Source organism: Styela clava, chromosome 5 (genome assembly GCF_964204865.1).
Source record: "Styela clava chromosome 5, kaStyClav1.hap1.2, whole genome shotgun sequence".
In the NCBI taxonomy this organism is placed as follows: domain Eukaryota; kingdom Metazoa; phylum Chordata; class Ascidiacea; order Stolidobranchia; family Styelidae; genus Styela; species Styela clava.
The window spans coordinates 2,897,994-2,913,444 of NC_135254.1; the positions used below are offsets into that span (position 1 = coordinate 2,897,994).

A 15,451-nucleotide genomic window follows, 5' to 3' on the forward strand; every position below is an offset into this window, starting at 1 on the left:
TTAAGGATTATATTGTAAGTGTCTGTTGATGTATGAAGATGAATTCGAAAGTAATAGACCAGGCTAGAGCAAAACAGTCAGATCGTCTCATGACATCATATGACAGGTTCAAAGAAAAAGGATTTCTTTGCGATTTCAACATCAACGTCGGTGAAAAATCATTCCGAGTGCATCGTACTGTCTTGACAGCCTCTTCAGAATACTTTGAAGCCATGTTTTCAAGCAACTTGAAGGAAGTTCATGACGGCCACGTTATAATGAAGGATGTCGATCAGGATGGGATCGCACAATGCGTAGAGTTCATGTATAAAGGAAAGGCAGATTTGAAAATAGAAAACATTCAGCATATCCTGCATGCTTCCAATCTTTTACGAATGGAGGAATTAACGAATCTTTGTTTTCAATTCTTGGAAATTACCATATCTCCAATAAATTGTCTCTCTGTAATCAACTTGGCTCAAATGTATGATCGCCATGATATTAAACAACAAGCCGAACAAGTCGTGATCGATAATTTTAAATCTGTTATTTCTTCTGAGATGTTTCCATTCATCACCAAATCAGATCTCTTGCGTTACATGAGAAATGAGACTTACCAAACATCATGGAAAGCTGTGGTAACATGGGCAAGAGGAAAAGATAAAGTAGATGTTTCTGAACTTGTCAGCATCGAGAAATTTCCCTTCAAATTTCTTCTGGAAACTGTCCTTGAAGAACCCATTGTTAAAAACAATAAATCAACCAAGGAATCAGTAATTACTGCATTATTTTCTGACGTCCAAAAATTTGAGACAAACCTTGATATTGACAACTGTTTTATCTTGAAGAATTTTTCTGAAACCAATCAAATTCCTGAAAAAACAACAGTTAAGGATTCCATTAATCGATTCATGGAGACAAATTTTGAACAAATTAGCAAGAAAAGTGAATTTCTTGATATCAGTAAGGATGACATACTTAGACTATTCAAATCTTCAGGCACAAATTATTCCTCAGAGGCTGTCAAATATAAGGCGATGATCGAATGGGTGAAACATGATGTCAAAAACCGAAGAAAAATCTTTCAAGATTTGTTTAGTTTCATTAAACTCACAGAATTATCTCTCGAGTTTCTTAAAGAGACAGTTCGACTCGAACCCTTAGTAAAAAAGTCAGATAAATGTTACGATTCGCTGGTAGACGAATTATTTTCCCGTCTGTCTTCAAAAGCTGAAGAAAAACCAAATGCAGAGAAACCCTTGGCCTCACCAGATTCAAGCTCTTCAGAAGATGATGAGGAAGGATTTTCCGCCACAGGGGGTGCATCGGCTTATGGCACAGTCAGTTCCTGGCCATGTAAAGGTAATAGAAAAAAAGTTTATTATATGTTAAATACTGAAAATCACTGGGTTAACGATGCTTCCCTGTCAGTTTTGATGAATCGGGGGTTTTCCAATGTGGTTCTGAAATATCTTTCATCAAAACTCTCATTCTAGGACTCGATTATACGATGCGTTGGCTTGAAAATCTGGAAAAATGGAAGAACTTTTTGTGTTCAAATGCATCAATAGGTGCAAACGAAATTTTAAATTTCAAGCCTTGGTTTTTCAACAGTTGCATGTATGAATAAATTATAAATTCAATGAAATAAGTAAATTTTAACAATATCTGATGTCTCTGACCCAGGCTCATGGTATTGAATAAACTCATGACTCGGCATATTTGAAGTTGGCCATGTCAGTGTTATTTTTCCATAAACTCAACTTTTCAAAAATTTATTCAATGCTTTAATTAACAAACAAAGCTATATACTCTAAGCCACTGATATCTAATGATATGTAAGAAGGAGAACCAGATTTTTTTTTGTTGGCTTTGTCCCCAATTTATTACACACTTAGGTATGAGGGGCAAAGAATTAGAACCTAAGATGTGTAATCTGCAAACCCTACAGTTTAGCACCTCAATCGCTAGACCATGGCATTGCCCAAAACTCAAATAACCCCTAAATTGTTTAACTGCATCTAGTTATCATAATTTTCATTCTTTTAATTTATAATTTTTATATACCATGGTACCTTTTAGATATCATTGAACCCTTCAATCACAAGCATTTTTGCTTAAACAGGAACAAACATTACTCTTGCTACAAGTTTTGATTTTATTTTTACCCAGGTGCAGAATCTCAGTCGTCAAGTCAAATTACTTCTAGTCTAAAAATCATCAACCAACAACCACCTGGTGGGGGGATGAGATGGAATAGGTTTCAAGAATCACTGCCAGGATATGAAGGATGGTGGACTCGTGTCATCACCTACTCATTTCCTGCTGGAAGTCTGAAGGTGAGTTATGAAACAAATTTAACTGTTGGTTGGAAAATAAATTACAGATTTACTGGAATCAAGATTCCTAATCAATAAGGTTTTTGTTTTTAATATCAATCCCCATTGCACATTAGTAAAGTTGAACATCGATCAATTAAAATATATTTCCTGAAACAAATACCAGTGCAATAAATGGAAAATTACAATTTGTTGAAAGTAATATTTAGGGATGCCCATAACCTGATAGTTTGCCTAGAATTCTTTGGTACAATTATTGTTATTATGAATTTCTTGAATTGATTCATTGAGGGGTCACAAATATATATCTTATTGTCAATCAAGAAGCAAAATCATTATATATGTCAAAATTTACTAAATACAACACGATGTGAAGAAAAAACGTGGATGGAAAATAGAAAATTTTCTGTCATACCCTTTGATTTCATAAATGCTCCAAATATGGTGATTTTGATATAATGGCAAAGACATCCCTTATAATAGTACTGTCATGTTACTTTTTTTATGCCATGCTTATTCATGCCTTTTGCTTGGAACAAGGCCCTATACAAGCAGCCACAAATATTTAGTAGGGTGGTTCACGTAACCACTGGTGTGTTACAGCCTCCTCCACCATCAAGTCCATTCTTCCGAAAACGAATAACTGGCTAAACAATCTCTTACGTGTTATAGACTGGTAACCGGATGAGAGGCTGTGATTCGCCACTTGATTAAGCCGTCTTATCAGCTTTTCTCTCCCCAGGATAAATATGTTAATTCTGTCATATCTTATATTGAATGAAATTTGAGCTATCAGACACTGATATCTAATGATATTTAAGGAGATATATTATTATTTCGAATTTTCTGGTTCTGCATTTCCTATCCAATTTATTTCATCCTGGGTGAGGTGGTTGGCATGGATTTGAACCGAGATGTTCAATATGTGATGTCAGCTTAGTTCAGTCCAACACGTCAACCATTAGGCCAATTGTTTCAAATATTTTTGTTTGTGCAGTGCAGCCAGTGCTGAATTATTAGGGAAAAAACTGCTAACGACGCAATAATGGGAAAAATTTGAATAAAATTCAATATTGTGATCATTAATGTGTACTTCATGTTTGTAAACATATACGCCTAATGTCAAATTTTCTCTGCCTGATTTTATTTTGAAACTCTAACAAACTCTGTTCAACAGATAAATAAACTGCAGCTTGGGAAATTGCAGCAAGCAGTGTCCATCTCTATTGTTACGTAACACTAGTGCACCGCGGCACACCCTTTGGTAACCACTGTGTTGGGCCATTGCACAGCCCAGAATCTTGAAAGAAGTATTGCTGAATGTTTGCATTCACTCACATGAGTTATTGCTTCTCATAGAAATATACAGAATCAGGCAGTATGTTGTATAATGCTTATATGGGTTGACTCGGGTTCATGCTTTGTCCATCTATAATTAATTTAAACTGGTATGCTGTTTGAATTCAGTTCTAATGGAAATCAAAGCTTTGAAAGGTTTGTTATTGAGAAAAAGTTCGAATATAGAAGCCATTTGTGCAGTAAAATCGTAACATAGCCATATATAGATCATGCTTGTTGAAACTTGAGTAATATTAAACTCGTGGTTCGTTTAAATTTAATTTGTTCATAGAATTTAGTTCTGCTATGTTTAATTTAGAATTTGATTCAATGATGCAGTAAAATCACGACAAGCTAAATATTTAGCGGGCTTTCTTATAATTTCTGATTTCAATGTTTAATTAAGTTGTTGTGTTGTCAAGTTGAATTAATTTTTTAGAAAAACCAAGTATTTTGTTAGAAATTTTTTAACTTCTGCTAAACTTTCATAGATATTCTGATATTTATATCAGTTTAACAAACCCCCAGGTATGGGAGATGATTAGTTTTGTTTGTTTCTTCAGGGGGTTTCATATGAAGCTCAAGAATTTACTGAATATTTGCCAAATACTGATGATGGATGGATATGTCGCAACTTACTCAGACAAGCATTCGATGCAGAATTGATTTTCAAGATTCAGGAAGTTGGTGACAGAAGAGGAAAAATTATTTGGAACGACGAGTTTCCTCATAAGACTAATAAAACTGGAGGACCAGAAAAGTAAGTACTTTGTGTGTTTTATATTTGGTGGTTACTTACTTCATAAAATGTTAGGAAATAGGAAGGAATAAAACAAATTTAAAATCTTGTTATGTATTGCACTACAAAACAATTCAAAATTCTTTCTAAATCCTTATTTTGATATCTAAATCGTCATTTATGGAAAATAATAAAAAATAGGATTCACAACCCCTGGTATTTAAGTTATTGCTCATAATGACCTTGGGATTTAAACCATAAAGACATTTTGGATGAAATAGTTTTCCTAAAAATTATTCAAATTTATTTATTTGGGTTTTTCCAACCTTGCTCAAAGGAAAATTAGGCTCATTTTTATAGGAAAATGATTTATTAAATTCAGAGTGACTTAATGTTTTTTAACTGCCAGGGTCTGGTCTAAAATTCCGGACATATCCACCTAACCATGATGACCACAACTCGTATTTATTAAATAGATAAGAAATCTAAATTATGATTCTAAAATGTTGTATTTTGGGCATCTGCACTATGGGTGTGGTTCTCAGTACCAATGGTATTGTTATAATTCACTCTCAAAACTCAAGACAAGTTGAATTTTAACATTTATTTGGGAGCCAGAGTCATAATTTGTTCCTGTTAAGAAGTTGCAATTTCAGACTTTTTAACAGAAACTAAATTGGTCGCTTATGATAAATTTAAATGTTGGTGCTCTTGGAGTATTCGTACCAAAATGGTGCACGACCTGACATAGTATTGTGTACCAGGTTAGTTTTCAGGTTGTGCGTCATCTTGGTACGAATACTTCCGGAGCGCCTAAATGTTTGTCAAATAAGAGTTTTTTCTTCAAATCCCTAGGTGCAAGTTCTGTACTGCAATACTCTGAAGTCAGGATCCATCATTTACCAAACTTCCATTCTTTTTCTATGTACATGTTCAATGAGAGTTCATAAATTCATTTTTTCAGCAATGGATATCCAGATTCAAACCATACAATAAAACTGCAGGAAGCATTGGAGGCGAAAGGATTCAAGTATGATGAATCAATACGGGTGAGATAATTTTATTCATTTGGCAAAATATTGCTTTGCCCACTTTCCCCAACATGCATCCATATGAACAGTCTTAAATTCCTGAAATAACAAGTTGGATAATCATCACTTGAAACTGAATTGAGTAATGAACTTGCATTGGTATCAAAGGTAGATAAAGGGTTGCTTGTTTACATGAAATTTTCTCCAATTCTAATAATTCGATTTGGAAAGCCCAGCCCTAAAGACATCATAAAGTGCTCTACTGTCACATATGATGTCACAATAACAGGATTTTGAAGCTTTTAAAATGCAAATTCAAAAGCGCAATCTTCAATGAGACACTCTATCTTCTGGGCAGTTTTTATTGACAATATAGGTTCAAGGTCCAACTTTTACATCCACCCAGTTCTTTTGATTTCATGTAGGTTCTTTGACAATCCACTATTGAAGTGATGACAAAACAGTGTGTAGGATATGGTGATTTTAATAATATAGAAAATAATGTTTTTTTTTTCCCCTTTTACCTCTGGACAAGACTCTGTACAAGCAAGCATCCACTGATATGTAAATGACTAATATTTTTCAGAGATACTGAGATTTTACCAGAGACAAGAAATTCACATAATAACTCACATAATAATATTTATTTCATTTCACAGAGTTTATTGGGGATAATTTATGAATAAGTTAAAGACAAGAAAGTATTTTCTGCAACATTGGTTTCACTTTTACTGCATGGGATACTGAACTGAGACGTTGACCTCGCCTAAATCAAAACTACATCAAAGGTCAAAGCAATAATGCCATTACAGCCATTGTGCAAATGGTGTCTTTGATCAACTAATTTATAAGATGAAAATGGTGAATATTTTGAGAAAATATATTTGTGCCATTGCTGTATGGCTAATGGGCATATCAATAAGTAGAATGCCCTAGGCGACATGGATATGGGCATTTTATGAAATAATTGAAACAGCCTAAAAAGCTAAAGCGTAAGACTTGACTTTGCTGGCATCGCAGATTACACATCTCATGTTTAGATTTCACTCCTCACCTCACCCAGAGTGTATTAGATTGGGTGGGCAATGACAAGCTGTATACATTCTGGTCCTTTCTAATGAATACTAGCTCTTTACATATTGTTAGATATCTGTGACTGCTAAATATATAAATATTTTTGAGGTATTCTCATGGCTACCATTGCCCTGAACAAGCATCCAATGATAAATATGGTGTACTCCCGTAGTATGTGAACCGAGACTATAGACACCGGAACGTAGTAAGTACAGGCTATAATTTTATTCTAATTTTCCTTGTTTAGTCCTATTACGAGTTCAGGGACCAGCCAAGTGACTCCCATAGTATTTATACCTGAAATTATCGGTATAGCCTAACCCTATTCTGGTGTCTGCCATCTAGGTTCACATACTACAGGAGTACCGAATATGGAACTTCTATATCGCACAAAAGGACTTGAAATATTCTTGTTTATCACTGCATACAACACTCTGGGTGCCGCAGTGATTGAACTTGGAGGTGGTGGGCATATGACCTGGGTTTTTTAATCAGACATGCAAACATTGTTTAGTTCGAACACTAGGCTAACAGGATGGTTGTATTGTCAATATATTAGATTTGGGGGAATCAATTTAGTGAAAACAATTTAGTGAATTTATTCGCAATAATTCTTTATAAATTAAAATAATATGTTAATTCAACTGGCATTTTTATGTCAGTCACAATACCTGAAAATTGTTTGGGCAATTTGTAACAGGTTATACCCGAATGGGACCTCCAGAAATATGCGCACCAAGATGGCGCACAACCTGAACATAGTATGTGTGTACCGGTTAGGATTCAGGTTGTGCGACACCCTGTTGCGCATACATCTGGAGAACCCCCGAATGCCCATTGGTTCATACTTTCTATTTCTACCATGGGTCCCAATTGCTATCCACAATTAAATATAATATTAATCTAAGTTTCAATGTCGTTCTTATGTACTTTATTATAATATTTTTATGGCATATTGTATACTTTTCCCCTAGGTTCCCCACTGCTACTGTATATACCACATTCCAATAGATCTATACAATTGTTCTGATCTCCTAATTACCAACCACCACTGTATATATCTATCAATATCCTATAGCATTTTCATGTTTTATTTTTATAATTACGCAACCAAGCCAAGTTCTGTAGAATATGAGGTACTACCGAAGTATGTGAACCGAGATGCCGGACACCATAACGTAGTATGTGTACCAGGTTAGGCCATAATTTTAGTAACAGATACTATGGGAGTCACCTGGCTCGTTCTCGAACTCGTAATACAACTGAAATAGGGAAAATTGGAATAAAATTATGCCGTAGTATTTGTTACTGAAATTATGGCCTAACCTGGTACACATACTACATTCCAGTGTCTGCCATCTTGGTTCGCATACTTAAGGAGTACCTATTATGAAGCATTTGACAATATACAAATCAAAGAGTTCCATCAAAATAATTTTATGGAAATATGTGACTTTGTATATTCTTGCACATCGAAATTAATTTGTCTATGTGCTCAAGTGTATTTTATGTGTTTTCGGACAAATTTAATATAAAAGAATGTGTTAATAATTCATAACATTTATAACAATTATATTATATATTTCATAACAATTATGATCTAACCCTACAGGAGAATCGTGATTTCTGCCTTCAAATCAATAATAATTCAGGAAATCTGCTTTCAGTTGACATTTCAATAACATTGTTTAATAAATAAATTGTATACCAAATTCAAACATTTTTATTCCTGGATATACCCAACATGATGGAGTATTAAGAATGTCCAATCTGATTCGAATCAATATTCAAGAAACAAGAACCTCATGTTCTTTACTGAACATTAAGAATATGTTCAAAAATGCTGTTTCCAATACTAGATTGTTGATTTGGCCAATCCCTACACCAGCAGTGTGCAACCTTTAGAAATAACTGGGTGAAACCGTAGGCCGCAACTTATTTAACATATGCTTTTTAGTTGTTGCAGGCACAAAATATTTGGTTATTGATCCTATGACATGCGTAGTTCGCTTTGCACAAGCTAGCTATTAGGGCATTGTAACCTCATACGCATAGATTGGACTCGGGTATAGGCTTCGCAACGCAAAGTAATTGGAATTACTAAATTAAAAACTCCTATAGTTGGCCGCACCCGCACATTAATCAAAATTGGCAACCTCCAATTGCTATAAAACCTCAAAATGCTAAAACAGCGTGTCACAGATGTGCAATATTCCAACTTTGCATTTTCCTTTTTTTTTTATAAAGGTTCTATTCAGTTAAACATTCGTTTGAGAAACTGCTCCAGTGTTGACAAAAACGGCCCCGAATTTGGACTTCCCGATAACAAAATTTTAGATAATTTGAAATTGACAAAAATCTATCAACTAGGACTCGAGAACAACAAAATCACAGGCGTTTCCAAAAATCTCGAATTCGGGCCATCTAATTTTAAATTATGACTCAAGACTCCAATACTAACGAACTCCATTTAAAATCCCTGACTTTGGGCCCAAGGTCGGTGATAAGGTTGTAAAGGTTGACGCATGAGCACGATGTGGGACCAGTTTGCGTAGAAGATCATGCCCCATTCCCAAATGTTAGGGACGCTATATTGAACCTCTTTCGAGTGTTTCTTGTCTAGAGCGGTGTTTTTTCAATCTCCATGGAGGAGCGGAACCCCAATTAACATTTCAAAGGCTTAAGGAACTCCAGTGTAATGCCAATCAAAAAATGTGGAAACAGAAATTTGATGCAGAATAATGAAAGTCTCTCATGAAACACACTTATTATATTATTCATGTATTTAATAATATAGATTTAATACTATAGACTATCGGATTTAAACGCAAACCGCTGGACTGTACTGGCGGAAGGAATCCCGGTTATAAATCACTGTCAACTGTCAATGTCAGCCTTGTGTGGAGTACATTGAATTAATTAGATATATTTTTCCAATTCTGAGCTAAACACAAAAGGAACATACAAGTATTTTCTCCAACTTTTCGAAATGCGCACCCCTGTTTGTTTATCTTGTATTTGACAAACCCCCATGCTAATAAGCCATATCGATTTCTATGTCAAACCAGCGAGGAAGAATGAACAACACAAAAAATGTTAATATGATGGATGAGGTTACTTTTCACTGCACAATTCATCAATTTTTAAAGCAATTTGTGGCAAGCAAACTCGTAGGTTCAACTCTATTGCAAGTCTCGACCCGTATTTTGTCATCATATTGGCAAGAACTGCTGCCTCGCACATAAAATTATTATTGCCTTTTCTGAGAGCGATGGATATTCGTCTGCAGCGCTCAACCAAGATGATGCAAAGGCTTTCTGGTTAAATCCAATCATTAAAGATAGACTCCTTTCATATAGTTGCGGACTCCCTGTGCAGTCATCACTGACACCCAGAGGTTCGCAAACCCCAGTTTGGAAAACCCAGGTCTACAGCTTTGTGCAGAGTACTTTGTATGAACCAGATATATTTTCTCAATACTGAGTTTCAGTAGAAACACAAGGAATAACAAGAGTAAGGGGCACTCCAGAAGTATGTGTACCAATATGGAGGTAACTAATTTTGTTCGCCTACATTACATCAAGTTGTGTAAAGGGACTGAAACCTATGGGCAGGTGGTATATCCACTCGGCTAAAATAGACAGTCCCCAAACTCGTAATAGAACTAAAATAATGAAAATACGAATGAAATTATGAACCTGGTACACATACTAGGAGAGTACCCTTTGAAGGAACATAAACTTCCTCCCTATTGTAATATAATAATTGTCTGGGGAGTAGTCTTAAGGGGATTCCCCCCATGTATAGTGGTTATGAGTCTTGATCCAAATGAACTCTTAGATATCATCAGCATTTCTCTTAAAATGTCATTTTCTGTTTCCAATCGGGATAATTATCATCATTTCTCCTAAAATGTCATTTTCTGTTTCCAATCGGGATAATTCTTCGTAATCTCTGAGATAATGCTCATTATCAACATCCGCAGCATGCCTCATCGCAGCAACCATCTCATGGATCTGAAACATGGAAAGATAATTCATGTCTTTTAAGATAAAACTGCTATCTATTTTGGTTTGAAATAACTTGAACCTTCAGCGCCACCACGTGGCTGAATTATTTTGCTGGAATAACTATTGTCAAACCTCCAGCATTACTAATGACAGAATGCCAAGTAAGAATGATTTCAGTTCTTCAAACAGTAGTAGCCCTTTACATACTGTTTGATATCAGTGGCAAATATACAATAAACTGAACTTGATTAATCAAGATGCCTATTTCAGAAATCACGTAGTGTGTGTACCAGGTTCGAGTTAGGCCATAATTCCGATTTACCTTATTTTAGTTCTATTACAAGTACGAGGACTGTCTGTGTTAGCCAAGTGAATATACTCCCTGCCCATAGATTTCAGTTCCTTTACACAACTTGATGTAAAATAGGCAACAAAATTAGTTACCTCCATATTGGTACACACTGTTTCTACTATAAGGTTATACATAAAAATGCTCAATGTTACGCAAGGTTACTCCCACAAATTGCCATTTTGTGGAAGTCAGAGGGTTAATCGTGCATATATTTACAGCAATTACAGAGGATATACCTAACGAATTTAGTTGTGGGACTAATAACATGTTCTTTTAGTTTTACATCAAAACCAATACCCATAATCAAATTTGCACTAAACGGAAACAAGGGACCAGAATTGTGGGCCAGGGTAACTGAAATTGTGGGGTAACCAAGCTGTCAAGCACTACGACATAATTGAGGGATAACGATAAAACTGTATTCCGACGTAATTTTGACACTTTGGCAGTCACATGATTGGCCGATATAAATCGGTAAAATTAGCGGATACCGATCTTTCGAAATTTGTGAAAAACACGGTCGATATATCGGCAGGCCGATGACGACCCTACCTCTGACCATAAATTTCAGTCTCTTTATACAACATGATGTAAAGTAGGCAAACAAAATTAGTTACCTCCATATTGGTACACACTGTTTCTACTATAAGATTGTATATATAAATGTTCAACACCACCAAGGTTACTCCTACAATTTGCCATGCCACAATTTTGTGGTGGTCAGAGGGTTAATCGTGCATATATTTACAGCGATTGTGGGATTTTTAGCAGGAATACCTAACGAATTTAGATATGGGACTAATAACATGTTTTTTTAGTTTTACATCAAAACCAATCCCCAGAATCAAATCTGTGATAAACTGAAACGTGGGACCAGAATTGTGGGCCAGGGTAACCAATATTGTGGGATGGCGTAACAAGCACTACAACATAACTGTGGGTTAGAATAACCTTGGTCTCAATACCTTATTCCATACAAGTTCCATATTCTCTTTATGATATTGTTTTTCTGCTTGATAAGCATTTTAAGTGATCTGGATGCTGCAAATGGAAGATATAAATAAAATTATTAATGCTGCTAAGTCATGGTTCATTGATTTTGTTGAAATATTTGAATCCAAGTAAAACTTCATAATTATTCTTTGTGAATATTATTCAGCTATACGGCTTTGGATTTTTAATATTAATTTACAAATACTATAATGCAGGGGTGTGCAACCTGCGACTGGCCCATGGGCCAAATGCGGCCCACAAGAGTGGCAATTTTGAATGGTGTGCGGACCGCAAAATCAGTTTTCAATTAAATTCAATTTGGTACGTGCGAGTAATTCCAATCCCTGTGCGTTGCGAAGCCAATATCTGAGTCTAGTTTATACATGCCTACGACTTTACAATGCCGTAACAGGTTTCACCCAGTTATTTCTATCTGGACCTCCTGTATTAAAGGTTGCACACCCCATGCTATAATGTGTTCTTCTTAGCTTTTGGAATTGTTGCTCCAATATGCCTAATCCACTGGTTCTTAACCTTTTTGGTGGGTTGGAACCCCATTAGAACATTCCATAGGCTCAAGGTACCCCAGTACAATACTTAACACTAATACTTGCAAAACATAGCGAAATTTAAAGTGTAGCAGGTCTGATAATAATGTTAAACCTAATAAAAAGTATATTTTGTTTTAAATACAAGTACAAGTATTTGATATTATTCAAACAATATATAGGGTGTCCATAAAGTCGTGAAATTTTGTTAAAATTGGAAAGAAATTTATCGATACCATATATTGTTTCGGCCCTCACAGATGTATTAAATGAAGTAACAATACTTGAACAATTACCGATTTGAAAAAAAAATGGTTAAGATATATTGAGAACTGACTTCACAACAAAATTGAAATTGTAAAGGTACTTCATGGACACCCTGTACATATATTATATAGACTGTCGTATTTGAATGTAAACTTTTGGAGACGCTGCACTGAACTGGCCAAAAGCCTAGGATAAAAACCTTAATTTGCCATTTCTACGGGAAATAGGATCGTTTGTATTAGAACCATAAGGTATTCTGAAAGACTGAAACTTCAATTAAATGTTTATTAGTAATAATACAGCCATTTTATAGTAAAACAATAGACTTTCCTCTCCCTGAGATTATGAAATAAATTGACAAGATCAACATACTTTTGGTGCTTAGTAAATTTCATCATCTGCTGTCTGTACTTGGTCATGATAAGTTCCAATGCGTTCTGGTGGATGGTCAAACTTTGTCGCAATTCATCGTTTTCATGTTGTAGGGACCGAATTGCATTATTTTTATGCTGAATATCTTGAAGATAAAAATGGGAATTGAGCAAATATAATTTTGTTTCCATCAGAACTATTATTTGAGATTTACATTTGAATATTTACAATTTTGGATCAATATTTATATTTTTCTCTTCAAAACTTATACCTTTCAAAGCGAAGGCCTGCAACATTGTTTGTCGGTTGGCCATATACCCAACTTCATACAGTTAGCCGGGCCACACAAAAAATTAGTTTATCCATGCGAAAAAGGCAAGAGAAAATAATATGACTGCTGCTCAGCCTCACAGTATTAAAGGCACCAACAAAACAGCAAAGATTTAACGCAGCGAAAAGATGTATTTTTATCCACATGAGCGGTTTTTGGACATAAACTGTTGGATTCAGTTTATCCATGTTATTAGTTTATCCATGCGAAAAAGGCAAGAGAAAATAATATGACTGCTGCTCAGCCTCACAGTATTAAAGGCACCAACAAAACAGCAAAGATTTAACGCAGCGAAAAGATGTATTTTTATCCACATGAGCGGTTTTTGGACATAAACTGTTGGATTCAGATTTTATGCTTGATGAGGAGAATCAGAGCATTGACGAGGGCCACACTGAACGGCTTGGTGGGCCGGGTTGTGGCCCACAGGCTGCCTATTGCGCACCCTTGATCTAAAATACCCACTGATTTTAGACTAGTTCTTAATTAATTTCAAATTGAATTTTTCTGTTCATGCAGAGTTTGGTACAAAATAGAAAACGATCAATTTATGTCCGGAAATATCATACAGGCAAGTAAAGATAATAGAATAAATATTGCGTTACAAAATGAGCAAAGCTGATACTGGTTCTTGTAAAAATTTGTCGTACCTAAGACTAAAGTAGACCTTGGTCTGTGTCCAGCAACTTTGTTCAGTTCAATCAAATTTTCTTGATATGTGATACTCGCTTCCATCTCTTTCTTGAGAGTTGAAGCCTGTTCGGCAAGACTTTCAGCAGCACTGTCATGATCCTGGGATAATAGATGAAATTAAATCATTTGGAAGTGTATGTTAGAGAGCATTGATAAGTTTGATTGTTGCAGTGTAGCCCACATAAACGCTCCTTTTTTTAATTTAAAATATTTCTGATATGACGCATCCAGCATTAATGATGTGGACAATATTTTTATGATCTGAGCATTTAAAATATTCTTAAGAGTCCAACCAGAAAATAAGATTGAAAATCATTAGTTAACTATTGTGTATCCAGGGCCCTGAGAAGTTTAAAACAATTCAAAATACCATGGGGCCACTTTTCCCAACCAAGGTGGAATTTTCTGAATTTGGTGCGAGACTCTTTATCATTACTATAATACTGATTTGATTTCCTATGACATTATGAACTACTTAAAGTGTAGAAAAAGCTGGAGTGCGACTTGTGCACAACAATAAGAATATATTAAAACTAATTTACATATCTATATTACAGGCGCACACTTAGACATTGGAGAAAGCATTAACAAACCAGCCTTCACATGAACAGCCATATGATAGCAAGGAGTTCATATTTGTATACACAAAGGAACAGGGTGGTTCATGTGACGGCTGGTCGGTTACGGTTTTTCCCACCATCAAGTCCATGCATCCTAAATAAACTGGTTAACTAATCCCATACCCAACATGTACTGGTAACCAGACGAGAGACTGTGGTTCGCCATGTGATTAAGCCCTCTTATTAACTTTCCCTGCCCCCGGGATTAGTTTGGTTTATTTTGAAAACTCCATAACACACAAAAATTTGAAATGGAGAATTCTGGAGAGTAAGCGAAACCTATAAAGAAGTTTAAAACATGAGAAATATCATGTGCCTGACCACCAACACACACAAAAACCCAATTAAACGAGGCCTGGGTAATAATTTTAAGGACTAAATTACTCAATAATATTGAACTTTCAGACTGTTGTACTTTTATCAATAAATAGCAGAATCTTAATAAACAGTAAAGAAAGTCAGAAGTCTCCATGATAAGGGGTCCAGTGTAGTTTCGTACCTAAAGTACTTCTAGTGGGTGTGACATAACAATTTTTGCATATGTCAATCCTAACCTGAATATTAGGTCACAGTGACCTAATAAAGCCCTACAAACTATACAAACTGTCATCCAAGACGTGCAGACGATCACCTGATATTGAGCAAGCTATCTCTCTCGTTTTTTCATCGCAACGATTCCGATATGAAAAAGACCACTGACGATAGTGAGTTCTTTATGAGTGAGTTGGGGCAGATGCCATTTTGGACAATCGTAGCAAGGTCTAT

At 35.4% G+C, this 15,451-nt stretch overlaps 1 protein-coding gene across 1 annotated transcript; it reads left to right on the forward strand.

The window, feature by feature from the left end:
• On the forward strand, positions 1-8,195 carry LOC120332850 (uncharacterized). The gene is made up of 5 exons (XM_078113283.1): positions 1-1,341; positions 2,152-2,318; positions 4,220-4,416; positions 5,360-5,444; positions 6,086-8,195. Exons 1-5 carry the CDS (start codon positions 33-35, stop codon positions 6,110-6,112), a joined length of 1,785 nt encoding a protein of 594 aa, XP_077969409.1. The 5' UTR covers positions 1-32; the 3' UTR covers positions 6,113-8,195.
• The last annotated feature ends 7,256 nt before the right edge of the window (positions 8,196-15,451 follow it).

Excerpts from the sequence above, each read along its gene's own strand:
- LOC120332850 (XM_078113283.1), top strand. The coding sequence starts at position 33 with ATGAAGATGAATTCGAAAGTAATAGACCAGGCTAGAGCAAAACAGTCA. Across the intron at positions 1,342-2,151 it reads CAGTTCCTGGCCATGTAAAG|GTGCAGAATCTCAGTCGTCA; the intron begins GTAATAGAAAAA and ends ATTTTTACCCAG. Across the intron at positions 4,417-5,359 it reads AAAACTGGAGGACCAGAAAA|CAATGGATATCCAGATTCAA; the intron begins GTAAGTACTTTG and ends TCATTTTTTCAG.